This window comes from Poromitra crassiceps (genome assembly GCF_964638095.1).
Source record: "Poromitra crassiceps genome assembly, chromosome: 3".
NCBI lineage: Eukaryota > Metazoa > Chordata > Actinopteri > Beryciformes > Melamphaidae > Poromitra > Poromitra crassiceps.
In genome coordinates, this window is record NC_139625.1 from 57,409,258 (window position 1) to 57,423,884 (window position 14,627).

Sequence of the window (14,627 nt, forward strand, 5' to 3'; positions counted from 1 at the left end):
GAAAGAACTCTACAACTCAACATCATCGTTGGTAAGTTAAGTAGCAAATAGGGTTAGGCTTTAAAAAATTTGAACTATCCCTTTAAAAGTCAAGCGTTGCAGGGATAACACAGAGGTTGATGTTCAACCGGTTGCTTAGATGGCATTTTCAAAGTATTATAGTTTCAAAATGGACCGTTAACTCAACAGGACCCCAGTGAAGTAATTTAGATATCTGTACCAACTCTGCTTAAACTGTGACCAAATCAATCGACAGCATTCTTTTAAACAAATGATTGCAAATGTTTTACATGCAAAAATCTTGTAACTCCAATGTGTTGACTTTGATTGAAGGATTGTTATGGGGGGGGGGGGGGGAGTATTAGGCCAATAGAGACAGTCCGCATGTCTGGGAACGGCCATACAGGCTCTAGGAACGCCCACAACAGACGCTGGGTTAACTGGCTCAGCCTTGCTGGGGGCGGGGTCAGGGTGGGGTAAATTCCCCCGTTCATAAAGAAAAAAAACATTGCATGGATGCAACTGGGACGTATCCTCAGTGATGTACCCTGGGGTCATAGGATGTTTCGGGTCTCGCAACATCATACACCCTCGCCCAGGTGACCCAGCCGGGGCTGGCCAAGCCCCAACTTACGTCCCAGTAGCTACCCACGGTCAGCCCTCTAGGAAGGGTCGAAGGTGGTCACGTGGTCAGGGCCACTCAATCCGCTGCTCCAGAACTACTCTGCCGGGACCGGGGGGGTCTGGTACGTAGAGGGACCGGGCTCTGTGGGTTGCCACCTGGCCGGGCTCCTCCCTCGTCTCACCAGGTCTAGGACCTGTGCGCTGCACCAGACTCCCCCGCTCCAAACATCTCATTCCGAGGTGATGGTATCTTGGTGGATACCATGCAGTACCAGTACTTGGTGGCACTGCAGACTCCACTTGCGGCTTGAATGGCCCTCCTAAAAGGCCTCTCGTGGATTGTTGGGCTTCTTCCTCACGGAAGACGCAGGCTGGGGCGCTAACCCATACTGCTCCCGGGTGCCGTCCCTGTTTCGGCTGTCAACTGACTCTCCAGTAGTCACTAGTCTTTCCTGGTTGTCACGTAGTCTATTCCTATGAGTCACTGGCTAAGCCAGACTAACTAATAAAGAAAAAAAACATTGCATGGATGCAACTGGGACGTATCCTCAGTGATGTGTGACTATCCATTCAGCAAAGTGAGATTTTAGCTGACAGCCCAGCCCAGGCAGACACGATCGGGGATTTAACCACCGCAGTAAACGCACATCTGAGCAGACGTCTTGTGTTCTGCTCTAGAACCCCCAAACCTGTAGTTTAGAGCCGCAGCACCGTCTTTTGGTGAGTCAGCCCATGAGATATATCGGCAGTTTTACCCCACTCGCGCGCCAGCCGTTTAACATTTTGTGGGCGTTCCCAGACATGCGGACTGTCTCTATAGGCCAGGCCTGTGGCTCCTCTTGGGATTATGGAACCTTTTCAAACCCCCATTGGATAAACTCTAAAATATTGTACTTGGTGATCAATCTGAAAACAAAGTTGTCTTTCTTAATTAGTTCCTGAAAAGTTGACATTTGGGGAATATTGCCAACACCAATGCTTGCTTAAGTGCTTCAGATGCACTCATCACCGCAAATGTGTTTTTAAGTCATTTATGGTAGCTAGCTATTACTCATTGCAGATAGTGCATCTTTGTTGCCAAATATTATCTTTATCTTATCGTTTTACTATGTTATTTTACTACTGCATTTTACTCTGTTGTGTATTGTACTATTGCTTATGTAATGTGTAATGTGTCTGGGCCCCAGGAAGACTAGTGGTCGTCTTGGCAGCAGCTAATGGGGATCCTTTTAAATAAACAATAAACACTAAACAATCTCTCACATAAAGGTGTTCAGGGCTTGGAGTATTCCCATGATGTCACATGCTTTTCCTACCAATATGGTGCTTCACAATACCCACAGCTCATTGACTGTATTTTTTGATTATAATCACCTATTAATTGATTACAATCACCTGTTTTGTCCTACCTTATTGGCCGTGTGATGATGTCACAGAATGAATGAATTACAGTTGAGAAATTAGAACAGCTGCCTTTCTAAACGTAACTATATGGCCATGTCAAACAGTCAGCTTGTTAGCTAATCCCTCTCTTGTTGATAACACATTTGATGTGAACAGCTATCATTTCATGGCTAGCGTTAGTACCTACAGTAGTGTAACTAAAATGGAGATTGGTGACACAACTGCACGCTACAATATCAAACCAACTTTACAGTGGACTGTCTGGGGCTATTAGCCAGTTTAGCATGAGCTAGTCATTAGGAGGGCTACGCTACACACATCACAACAATAACCGTATCAGCTAACGTTTTAGACAGATGTCATGTCATGATAGCCGGACACTAATGTTAGCTAGCTAGCTATAACGTTAACTAGCAAACTACTTACGATACTTACAGTCTGCGTTGAAGAGATAAATAGTATGTAGCGTTATGTACATAGAGCCATGTAACGCATGTGAACCCGTCTGCTGGTAAACTATAGCTACTTTAGCTAACTGTCATTGTTTTATTTGTTTAACCAAAGTGAAAGGGGATTCGAGCACTGGCGTCGAATGCTGCGTTCCGGTGCTCCTCCGTCTTTTCCTACAATAGGTTCCTTTCCTGCCGTTTGAGGAGTGGGCAGCAGCACTGTCGAGTTGCAGCAAAATGGACAGTTTTTGTTGTACTTTGAAAGTTTTTTTTTAAAATCTAAATTGTACATTATCAGCTTTATTTTAGCATTCAAAAGTAGCGCGAGACCCCTTCCTGGCTGTTCATTGTCTAATGATTGACGCATTTTGGTCCTCCGCTGACGCCACTAAATGTTCTGTTCCATTCAGGTTCCATTCTGTTCACAACTAACAGTCCACAACATTTGTAGCTGCTGTTGATGCTCTTGAGCTGCAGAGGGAGCATACACATTGAAGCCTCTCTAAACGAGCATAAATTAAAAAGGAATTGCAATTTTCCTTTCAGAAGTCTAGCTAGTTTATAACTTTAATTGACTAACAGAAGACTAGGGTGATATCATGGATATATAAACTGGAGCCGTTTACTTGAAGAAGAAGAAAAAGAAGAAGCTCCTCTCTCTCTCATGGACTCAAATGAATGGTTTAGCTGTAATGTTAGCTCGAGCTAGCATTAGTGGACTGAAGTGGGCTAGCTGGCAACAAAGTTTGTCAGTAAATAGTTGAGGAGGAAAAGCTGTGATTGTGTGAGAATGTCTAAAGTCCAGAAGCTGAGAGCGGTGGTGAAGCAGCGACTAACTGCAGCTGTTGAAGAGATATTTGTGCTGTTTTAAAGAATGATGGCAGAGTATGAGGAAGCTTCTAGTTTAAAACAGCAGATCAACCGACAACGAGAGCTGCTCGACGCTGTTTTAAATCCTGAAGTGCACTTACAAGGGGCAGGTTGGTGACATTTAGAATGTTGTTTAACTTGTTTCACATTACTCACACACATGATATTTCTGTTGTGAGCCCATGCAAAGCAGGGCAGACCATGTACGTCACCATTCTTTAAATATTGGGGTGGACAAGTTTAGGAATTTAGCAATTTAGGCCTATTTGCTATGGCCCTGCCACAACTTCATTATCAAAATGTCTCACTGGCTGGACAATAGATCGATATAGGCTACTGTATCTAAGTGTTGTCTTTTCCTGGTTTTAAAGGATGCATTACAGTAAAGTGATGCAATTATCTGAACTTATAGGCTACCAGACTAGATCATTTCCCTTTATACATTTAGTCCATCCACATTACTGGTGATTATTTGTCAAAAATTGTCATTTTAGTCCATATTGCCAAGCCTTACATACAGTATGGCTTTGACTTACAAACATTTAGCCCACTTTGTATAAAATACTGTGAATTGCCATTCAGCCTAAAATTACAGACACACAGATATGATTTTTGGTCCAATGTCTCAACATTCTGACACTTGGGCATCACAGACAATGAAATGGATTATCAAAATAAGTTTACTGTAGCATTTTTGTATTATGACCCCATGAACATGGCATGTAAGACGACCAATAGTAAGATTGCACGCTCTGCCTATTTGTTGTATCCCTACCTCTTGATTATCAAAATGTCTCAAGATTTTCTCATACTTTTATTATTATTATTATTATTATTATTATTATTAGATAGAAGCAGTTTATGTGAGACCAGGTGTTTCCCCCCCAGAGCCTCCTGCTTTTGGTCTGCGATCGGTGAGCTGCGTGATCACTGGACAGGGTCTGTCAATCACGCACAAAGCATAGCCTGCTTTATCGTATGTTTTACTCTAAATGGGGCCATAATTTACAAAATGAACATCATGCTGTATTGAAGAAGACTTGAAACAAGTGTTTAATTTGAGACCATGAACTCATTAGGAAAGTGGTTACTGAGGTAATAAATCAAGTGAGAAGTAGGATCATTTCCCCATTGCATTCCATACAATTGGACTTTTTGCAGCCAGTGGAGGCACCTCCTGCTGGACATTAGAAAGAATGCAGGTTTAAGGCACTTCCGCATTGGCTTCATTTTTCAGCCGCAGAGGTTGCCCCTTGGGTCCACCCCCAACCCCATTGGTGATACCTATGGATCTTGTTAAAATTATTAATGGTACAAGTTTAGGTACATTTCCCTTCACAGTTTTCCTTAATGTGTGTATGTCTGTATTTCAGCCATATTATCAGACCTCCTGTTGGAGGACCCAGAGCCCCAACACATTCAAGAGGAACAGGAGGAACTCTGGAACAGTCAGAATGCAGAGCAGCTTCAGGAGGACCCACAGCCCCCACATATTAAAAAGGAACAGGAGGAACTCTGGACCAATCAGGAGGGAGAGCAGCTTCAGGAGGACACAGAGCCCCCACAAATTAAAGAGGAACAGGAGGAATTCTGGACCAGTCAGGAGGAAGAGCAGCTTCAGGAGGACCCAGAACCCTCACACATAGAGCCCCCACACATTAAAGAGGAAGCAGATGAACTCTGGAACAGTCAGAATGCAGAGCAGCTTCAGGAGGACCCGGAGCCCCCACACATTAAAGAGGAAGCAGATAAACTCTGGAACAGTCAGAATGCAGAGCAGCTTCAGGAGGACCCGGAGCCCCCACACATTAAAGAGGAACAGGAGGAACTCTGGATCAGTCAGGAGGGAGAGCAGCTTCAAGAGGACCCAGAGACCCCACACATTAAAGAGGAACAGGAGGAACTCTGGATCAGTCAGGAGGGATAGCAGCTTCAAGAGGACCCAGAGGCCCCATGCATTAAAAAGGAACAGGAGGAACTCTGGATCAGTCAGGATGGAGAGCAGCTTCAGGAGGACCCAGACCTCCCACACATTAATGAGGAACAGGATGAACTCTGGATCAGTCAGGAGGGAGAGCAGCTTCAGGAGGACCCAGAACCCTCACACATTAAAGAGGAACAGGAGGAACTCTGGACCAGTCAGGAGGGAGAGCATCTTCAAGGGCTGGAGGAGACCCATATGACAGAGTTCCCATTCACGGCTGTCCCTGTGAAGAGCGAAGATGAGGAGGAGAAACCTCAGTCCTCACAGCTTCATCAAAGCCAAACTGAGGAGAACAGCTCAACTGAACAGATGAAAACAGGAGTTGAGACTTCAGACTCTTCTGAACCTGTGACTGAAGACAGTGATGATGATGATAGGATGGAAACTGGTGAACCTCAGACAGGTTTAGACTCCCTGAAAAACAGTGAAGTTGTTGGGAAGAAACACTTCATTTGCTCAATTTGTGGTAAAAGATTTGATCAGAGGGGACAGCTGCTGAGACACATGAGAGTCCACACAGGAGAGAAGACATAAATGCTCAATCTGTGGTAAAAGTTTTGGTCTCAAAGAAAACATGAAGAAACACATAATAGTGCACACAGGTGAGAAACAATTTAAGTGTTCAGTCTGTGGTAAAAGTTTTGGTCATAAACATATCTTGAAGGGACACATGAGAGTCCACACAGGAGAGAAGCCATTTAAGTGCTCAGTCTGTGGTAAAAGTTTTGGTCGTAAAGGAGACTTGCAGAGACACATGATAGTCCACACAGGTGAGAAACAATTTAAGTGCTCAGTCTGTGGTACACGTTTTGGTCGTAAAGAAGACTTGCAGAGACACATGATAGTCCACACAGGTGAGAAGCCATTTAAGTGCTCAGTCTGTGGTAAAAGCTTTGGTCTTAAAGGACACTTGCAGACACACATGATAGTCCACACAGGTGAGAAACAATTTAAGTGCTCAGTCTGTGGTAAAAGTTAAAAGGCCAGTTAAAAGCCGTCTGTAGTCAATGGAAACTTGAACAATCACATTTGACCACACAGGAGAGAAACTGTTAATTGCTCAGTTAGTGTGTTTATATAATTCTGTTCTATGGTTTATTGTTGATTAGTTAGATCTTGGTAGGCTCATTCTCTGTAAGAGCGGTTTTGTCATTGTTTATTGTCAGATTGTTAAATGTGAATATTTCTTGGTTTCTTTAGTCTCCTATGACAGTAAACTGAATATCTTTGGGTTGTGGACTGTTGGTCAGGACAAAAGAAGACATTTGAGGACGTCATTTTTGGGCTTTGGGGTAACATTTTATAGACCAAACGACTAATCGATTAGTCGAGAAAATAATCAACAGATTAATCGATAATGAAAATAATCATTAGTTGCAGCCCTACTCGGCATTGGTAACGTGTCCCACACAAACGTACTCTTGTCCCACATTTGGTTTGTTGGGATCTGGTCACATAGTCACATGCAACACTTTTAGTTGTACTAAATGTCCCTAAATTAAATGCAATAATAAGTTGTCATTGTTGCTATTGCTATTATTACTGCTTTACTGGGTTCGATTAAAGGAAAATCCCAGTCTCAATCTGTGGTGTTCAGTGCATTCCAGAAGAAGTGTTGCAATTAACTTTTTTCATATACCCACTTTTCCTCAAACTGCCTTCTCTAGTTCTACTTCAGTTAGGGATTTCTTACATTTCCCAGAATGCCTTTCGACATCCCCAAGAGAATGGATGTTGCACTCAGGACTCAGGAGTGGGTTTTATGTGTAGAGCGATAACAATAGCTGCTGCAGGTATAATGCACCACCAAACAACAACATTGGCCCAGAAAGGCTAAGTACACTGCCAATATACATGTAGCTGTTTTATAGTCTTAGTGTTTCAGGGTGGATTCCCCCCCTCCCCTCCATTTACAATATGTGCTTATTCTAAAGATCTCATACATATTAAGATGTAGCACCATGCCACATTTGTGAATGGAGGACAGGCATTGATTGAAGTTGACTATTGTAAACTAATACAGTTCCGTTGTTGTGCTTTTGAAAACTTAAAGACTCCCTGAGGTCAAAAATATGTTTTTTTTCCCTTCAGTTGGATGTTTGAGCTGCAGAATGATTTCTGTGCAGAGTTTGACACTAGAAAGCTGTTTTCACATTCGTCACATTTATTCATTTTATTGCACTATAAACCACAAATTGTTATTACGTTAATGGTAGGCTACATGTATGTCCACTGAATACCAGACAGAGCAATCCTGACCTTTTTGTAACAGTACGAGATAAACTAGTCGATGAACGTATTTTCACATAACATGATTCAGTCAGGTTCCACAGTTTTGGTTATATCTTTAACCCTGTGGTGGTCGTCAGCATGAAGCCCAATAGGTGGTTCCAAGCCATCACCTTGGTAGCCACAACGAGCTCACAGGTGGCCACACCCAGAAATGTTTTACGCCCCAAAACCTTCCCAACATGATTGAAAAGCCAATTTCAGGCAAACAGGGACTTGAAACACAGGCTTACAGACTGATAATGTAGAATATACTCTATTTATTCTGTGTATCAAACTTTAAATGCCTAAAATCCCATAGATGCCAACCCCGACCCACACACGCACACCCTGGATTAATTTCCTTGTCATTTAATGCATCTTGCGGCTATGCACGGTTCTATTTTTCACCATGCTGTTCTGTTTTAGACTGTGGCGCCATTTGTGTCTTTGTCATCTTTTAAGTTTTTTCTTGTGTTAATTTCGAGGGGAGATGTTTGTCATTTGCATTTCTTCTTCCCGTGTTATTTATCATTGTGGTTTTATCACTTTGATTATGTTTTATTGTGGTGCAAATAAACGGAACTAAACAACCCGTTTCCTTTGTCGTTGTTGTAGAGAAAACCACATACGGTAGAGGGTAGACACTCTGACATACAGTCATACATACAAAGAGGAAGGGGTGGGATTTATTTGGTGAGTGGTAAAGTCAAAGTCAAAGCATTTATTGTTGCAGTTAAAAACAAGTTTCCCTGTACAGCGACATCTTCTTTTTTAAGAGATAAGAGAATAATAATACATATCAAAAGAACACTATGTAAATGTATAATATGTGACAAGATGTCAGTGCAAAGTTCTGTAGTTCTGTGCAAAGGTTTGTGCAGAAAAATGTCTTTGGGTGTGGTGTGTGTGTTTGTACGTGTGTGTGTGTGTGTGTGTGTGTGTGTGTGTGTGTGTGTGTGTGTGTGTGTGTGTGTGTGGTTGGTGTATGCATGTGTGTACGTGTGTGTAGTTGGTGTGTGTGTGTACTGTGTATGGAGGAAGGGGTCCCACATGTCACGCTTCTGTATAAGTGTTCACACTTCTGTATAAGTGTGCAAATGTGAAATCCTGTGTTGGTGTGGTCAGCACAGCGGGTGGAGTGGGTGGACTGGTAAGATTCAGAGTTGATCTCATAGCACGCAAGCTGTAGAATGGAGGTTACATCTCTACAACGGCTGCTCTGTAAGTAGTACCTGTGCTTGTGTTGACTGACATTTTCAAAGATTATTCACTGATGATGTGTCTCAGTCTTCAGAGACACAGAGTTGAAGCTCAAGTTTAACATCTTACTTTGTTTTAGCTTATTGAAGGAATGATGAGTGATTAGTCAGATATTTTGTGCTGTTTATGAGACCGCATGGGATTAGATGATCAACCAATCACATTCATTAAAGGTAAACATCAAATCCATTTAACTTTGGAGTCTGAGAGCTACATTATAGAAACCCCCCTTCATGTATTCATCCTGCATCTACATCCTGTGTTAGTACTGCAGATAAATGATTATTTAAAGACCCCCTAAAGTCACATTTTAAGATGTATAGAAAATACTCTACTTTGAATAATAATTTGTGTCTGATGGTTTTGCCCACAAAAAAAGATTACATCATCTTGTTAAAATCCTTAAAATGACTTCCCCTCCTTTTGCCTCATTAAAGATTCCAAAGTAACCAATCAGGGTTATCTAGAACATAACTAGCCAATCACAGCATACAAACATACTGGACAGGAATTGGCTCCAGTATTTGTGATGTTACGAATCATGCTTGCTGAAAATCGCCTTTTCAGTGAGCTCGGATAAACTTTACACTTTCAGCAGATGATTGTGAAAACAGCCTTCTAGTGTCAAACTTTGCACAGACATCATTTTGCACAGTGAAGCTCAAACATCCAACTGTAGGAACAAGAAGAAAAACAGATTTTGCACTTCAGGGGGTCTTTAACATGATATTCTAAATTACTGGGTACCCTGTAACACAAAACACAATGATCTGTAGGATAGAAGAAATATTTGAATTGCATGCATTACATCCATCTCAGTTTTGTCAAGTAGAATTGTTAAGTCGGACTGCATGGAAAACTTCAAACCAACCTGAGTCTCATTTCCCTTTAGTGCTGATGGTGTTGCTGTGCTGCAGACCCACACTAGGTTGGTGCACGTCACTCTCTCCCCACATCCTTTGGCTGAAAAGACACTGATTGTGAATTTAAGCTTTACTACATGAACTATTTAAAAACTTCATCAAATTAAACAAGACAAGGTCAATATATAGCTGTATATAGCTGGCCCGCAGTGTTGCAAAATCTTTTCCAAGGAAAGTAGCTATTGGCTGCTCAGAAAGTGGTGTGTTTCAGACTTTCTTTGTAATGCTTAAGGGCTCATTTAGCTTTGTCAAAAATTTAAAGGATCAACACTAATTTGACCTTCATGCTGCCCCTCCTCGGCCTGTCTGACTGTGAGCCCCAGCAGATCTCAGTTCTTTGAAGGAGAGTCTGTCTCTCTGAGCTGTGAGGAGGACAGCTGTGCTGGATGGACGGTGAGGAGGAGGATAACCAGAGAAACTGAGTCTGAGTGTGGTTACTGGGGGGAACCAACAGGTTCTTCCTGCAGCATCAGCAACATTGGCCCATGGGAAAGTGGAGTTTACTGGTGTGAGTCTAGAGAGGGAGACACCAGCAACACGGTCAACATCACTGTCACTCGTAAGAGCATACAGCATTCACTCATTATGAATAACTAAATAACTATGTATTCATTATACTGTACATCTATCTCTCTATCTCTCTATCTCTCTATCTATCTATCTATCTATCTATCTATCTATCTATCTATCTATCTATGTGAAAAAGGATTGGTTTTAAAAATGTAAAAATTTATATTGCAACCCAATCACCAGAATAAAATGTTGGCATTGTAGTTTCTAGAATCCACAGAAATGTAAGATATTAACATTTCGAGGGGGGGGGGTATGTTGCATATCATGTCACTAAACCAACAAGGCATATCAAAGCAAGTATTACAACAGCTGGGTTTAGGCAACAAAAGTAACTCCACCGATTTTGGACCAGCTTTGTATCATTACAACATCAGTAGTATAGCTGAAAACTCTCAACAGTTTTGCAGGCATTCATTTAGTTTGACAGTTATGTGAGTTAAGTTAAGTTGTGGACCAGGACCAGTGATGTAAGTTGTGCATGAATGACATCACTGGTCCACAACTTCACTCAAATCATCTCTCAATAACTGTCCAACTAAAGGAAGGCCTGCAAAACTGTTTACCGTTTTCTGATATACTACTGATGTTGTAATGATACAAAGCTGGCTGAAAATCGGTGTTCCTTTAAACCTCAGACTGTCATTACATTCAAGACCGCTGGAGGTCACCATGAGAAGCATGAAATGCAACGTATTTTCGTTCAGAAATGTGCACTGGCGCATTCAGGAAGGGGGGGGGGGGTGACCCCATGGTTGAACAAGCATTGCTAAAGTGTCCTCTAGAGTGGTGAAAACCAGAGGAAGCGCCCTATTGGCTGCCCTTCACATGGGGAAAAAATGATTGAGTGCCCTCTAGGGTGCCCCTTCACACAATAAGTTATGATGATGTGCCCTCTAGAGCAAGAAGACGTCTCCCCTTTACAGATAAGGTAGCATTTTCCACAGCCTAAATAGCATCAATAACTTGGGCCATATGCCCAAGTTCACGTGCTCTGTTAATGAAATAAAATACAGGGAAATACATAATTTTAGTCTTGTGTGTTGATCAGAGTTGTGATTAAAGGGCTGGGTGGACCGGCGGAAGATTTTCAGATTTCAAAGTGCTGCATTCTTAAGTTTGGGAACCCCTGATGTAGTTTGTCTCTGTGTTCAGGTGGTGCTGTGATCCTGCAGAGTCCTGTCCATCCTGTGGTGGAGGGAGCTGCTGTGACTCTGAACTGTACAACCCAGACTCGCTCCAACCTCCCAGCTGGGTTCTATAAAGACGGCTCCCTCATCAGGACCGAGTCTACATCACAGATGACCATCCACCATGTTTCCAAGCGCGATGAAGGCCTCTACAAGTGTCACATCTCTGGTCCTGGAGAGACTCCACTCAGCTGGCTGGCTGTGAGAGGTGACATCAAAACTTTATAAATAGCCTACAATTCTTAGCTTGTCTAGCTTTACAAATTACCCCAGTTTACATTTTTGTTTTTTTAGTTTATTAGTTTTTTAGTCACGTCTGTAACTTTGTATTTTTATTTAATATTTGTTCCTTTTGAGGTGGGACTTTTTTAACAGCCCTTGTCTTCCATATATTATTTTGTCTGTACAAATAAATACAATCTAAAATGTTATTTCCTGCATGGAGACAATTCCAGAAGAATTTACCGTAATTTTAAGTATTGTGTTTAAAATACAATTATTCAAGACTTCTGAATCTTAAAAACTTATACAGTAGATCTATTAAACTGACAACAGTTGATAAACTAGAAATTAGACTAACGGAGTTTAATAATGAAGGTGTGAATGGATTTTTCAATATTTTAACAAGCTTTGGTGAAGGATTTTCACACATCAGATGTTCACCTGTGTGCTTCTCTCCTTAGCTCTCCCCACTGCACCGGCCCCTCTACCAGCTCCCCTTGTGTCTATTGAGAGACTGGTCTGCCACCTAGTGGTGTTCTGCCCTTATTTCATCTCAACTCTCCTAATGGTGTCTTTATATCGCAAGAGGCCTGGAGGTAAGAGTCTACTTAACTAACAAACTGCTTCTCACCTCCTAATACTGTCTGTATAGCAGGTCAGTGACTAACAAACTACATAATTAAGAGCGATGAACACTAAAGGAATGCATCCATCAATCACCCACTCACTCACTCAAATATCTATATTTATAAAAGCGGCAATGTGGGCAATGTTTGTTCTCTGTCTGTTTCAATGTTTGTCCCACTGATGATGTCATAGGCATTTGTGACATCAATGATGATGTCATCAGTGATGTCATAAGGGGGCACACACAAGGAGGCATTGTGACATCACTGTCACATGTCATCAGTGATGTCATAAGGCTGATGATGTCATCAGTGATGTCATAAGGGGGAACACACACACCCGCACGCATGTAAACTTAAGGGCAATAACATTTTGTGAGCAACACACACACACACACACACATGTCAATAGGGCAGGCGAGGCCACGCAGCAGCTGAGCTGCGGGCGAGGCCGCACAGCGGCCGAGCTTGCGTATGCGAGCTGCAGGGCGGGCGAGGCCGGACAGCGGCCGAGCCTAGGAATCTCGTGCGCAAGATGCCTAGTTATCTAAATGTTCCTTTAACTCTGCTCTGACTGCAGGAAATGTCTCACCCATCACCATGGCAACGGCCCCACCCAACCAGGCTGATCAGGGACTGGATGATGACTCTGATGATGTCACCAGCGAACATCATTTCTGAGATGAATGGACGAGAGAGAGAGAAAACATGAATACACAGCAGCCCACATATCTTTCCATGGTTACTCAGGTTTTTGGGGAGTTTTTTCTTGTGTGCATTTGGATGACCCTGGATGCCGTGACCTGGGTGGCATTCGGCCCAGGTCATGGTAATCAGGGCCCAGGCTGAGGGCTGCCGGTAGGTCAGGTTGTAGAATAGCTAGATTGTTTTCTTTTCTTTCTTGCTACAGTATGTTTGTTTTATATACGCTGTCAGGCTGAGGGGCTGGTGGAGTGTTTTGCTAGCTACAATCTGCTCTTGCCTACCTTGTTTTTCCTTTTTCTTTTCTTGTCATGCTTGTTTTGTATAAGTTGTTCAATTCTGTTTGATTGTGTTTTAGACACTCTCTGTAAAGTCCTTTGAAACATGCTTGTGAATTAGCGATATACAAATAAACTTGACTTGACTATATGTTTCCAAGGGCAGATGATGGCCCCTTTGAAGTTGAATTCACATCTTCGTATACTGACATATCAGTCATGTTTTCCATATGATGTGTGTGCACTAACAGTTTTATGTTTGAAAACAATGAATGTGAAGTTACAGCAAAGCTAACTTTATGTTACTATAAAATGTGGTTCCATTATTTTGTCAGTTGCTTGTAGTTTCTCTAATATATACCGAACAAAAATATAAATACAACACATTTATTTTTGCTTCCATTTTTTACGAGTTGAAATAAACATCTACAACTTTTTCTATGCACACAAAAGGCTTATTTATCTCACATGTTCACAAATGTGTTTAAATCCTTTGCACTTCTCCTTTGCCAAGATATTCCATTACCTGAGAGGTGTTGCATATCAATTCATGTTGATTAAACAGCGTGAATATTGCACTTTTATTGTGACCAGCCCAAGGCAAACCTGTGCCTTGGGCTGGTCACAATAAAACGCCACTCTATCACACAACACAATGCCACAGATGTCACAAGTTCTGAGGGAGCATGCACTTGGCATTGGCATGCTGATTGCAGGAATGTCCAGCAGAACTGTTGCCCATGAACTGAATGTTCATTTCACAACCATAAGCCATCTCAATGTGTTATGTTGCCTTCAAATGGAACTGAGCTTGTGATTACAACATGGTTATGATATGGGAAGACCACAACATGATATTGTGAACTTGGATTTCCACTTCCAAAGCCGGGAATACTATTCACGGCTTTGGAAGTGGACATTTTCTGAAGTAGGGGAGGGGGGGTTCATATGGACTCTTCTCATGAACACGGTAAACATGACCCCATTTGAAGGCAAGCCCAATGCACACCTGTGCAATAATCATGCTGTTTAATCAGCATCTTCATATGCCACACCTATCAGGTGGATCAAGGGAATCACTTTGTGTTGAAAAGTGGTGGGGACATAATAGGCTATGCCCTCTGCCTATTGTGTACACAACTTTTTCTGCTTAATCAATCAATTTATTTGTAAAGGGACAATGTACATTAATCAACATTCAGAAATGTAAATGTACCCGAGTTAGCCAGAAGGCATCGGGAGTCCCTTTGCCCG

The 14,627-nt window shown here is 42.2% G+C and overlaps 1 protein-coding gene across 1 annotated transcript; it reads left to right on the top strand.

The window, feature by feature from the left end:
* Positions 1–3,354: 3,354 nt before the first annotated feature.
* LOC310773180 (sialoadhesin-like) lies at positions 3,355–13,074 on the top strand (the record flags this gene model as incomplete). Its single annotated transcript, XM_083633087.1, has 6 exons — positions 3,355–3,457; positions 8,728–8,752; positions 10,073–10,344; positions 11,511–11,753; positions 12,229–12,363; positions 12,974–13,074. The coding sequence occupies 6 exons, from the start codon at positions 3,355–3,357 to the stop codon at positions 13,072–13,074; spliced, it is 879 nt and encodes a 292-aa protein (XP_083489213.1).
* Positions 13,075–14,627: the final 1,553 nt, after the last annotated feature.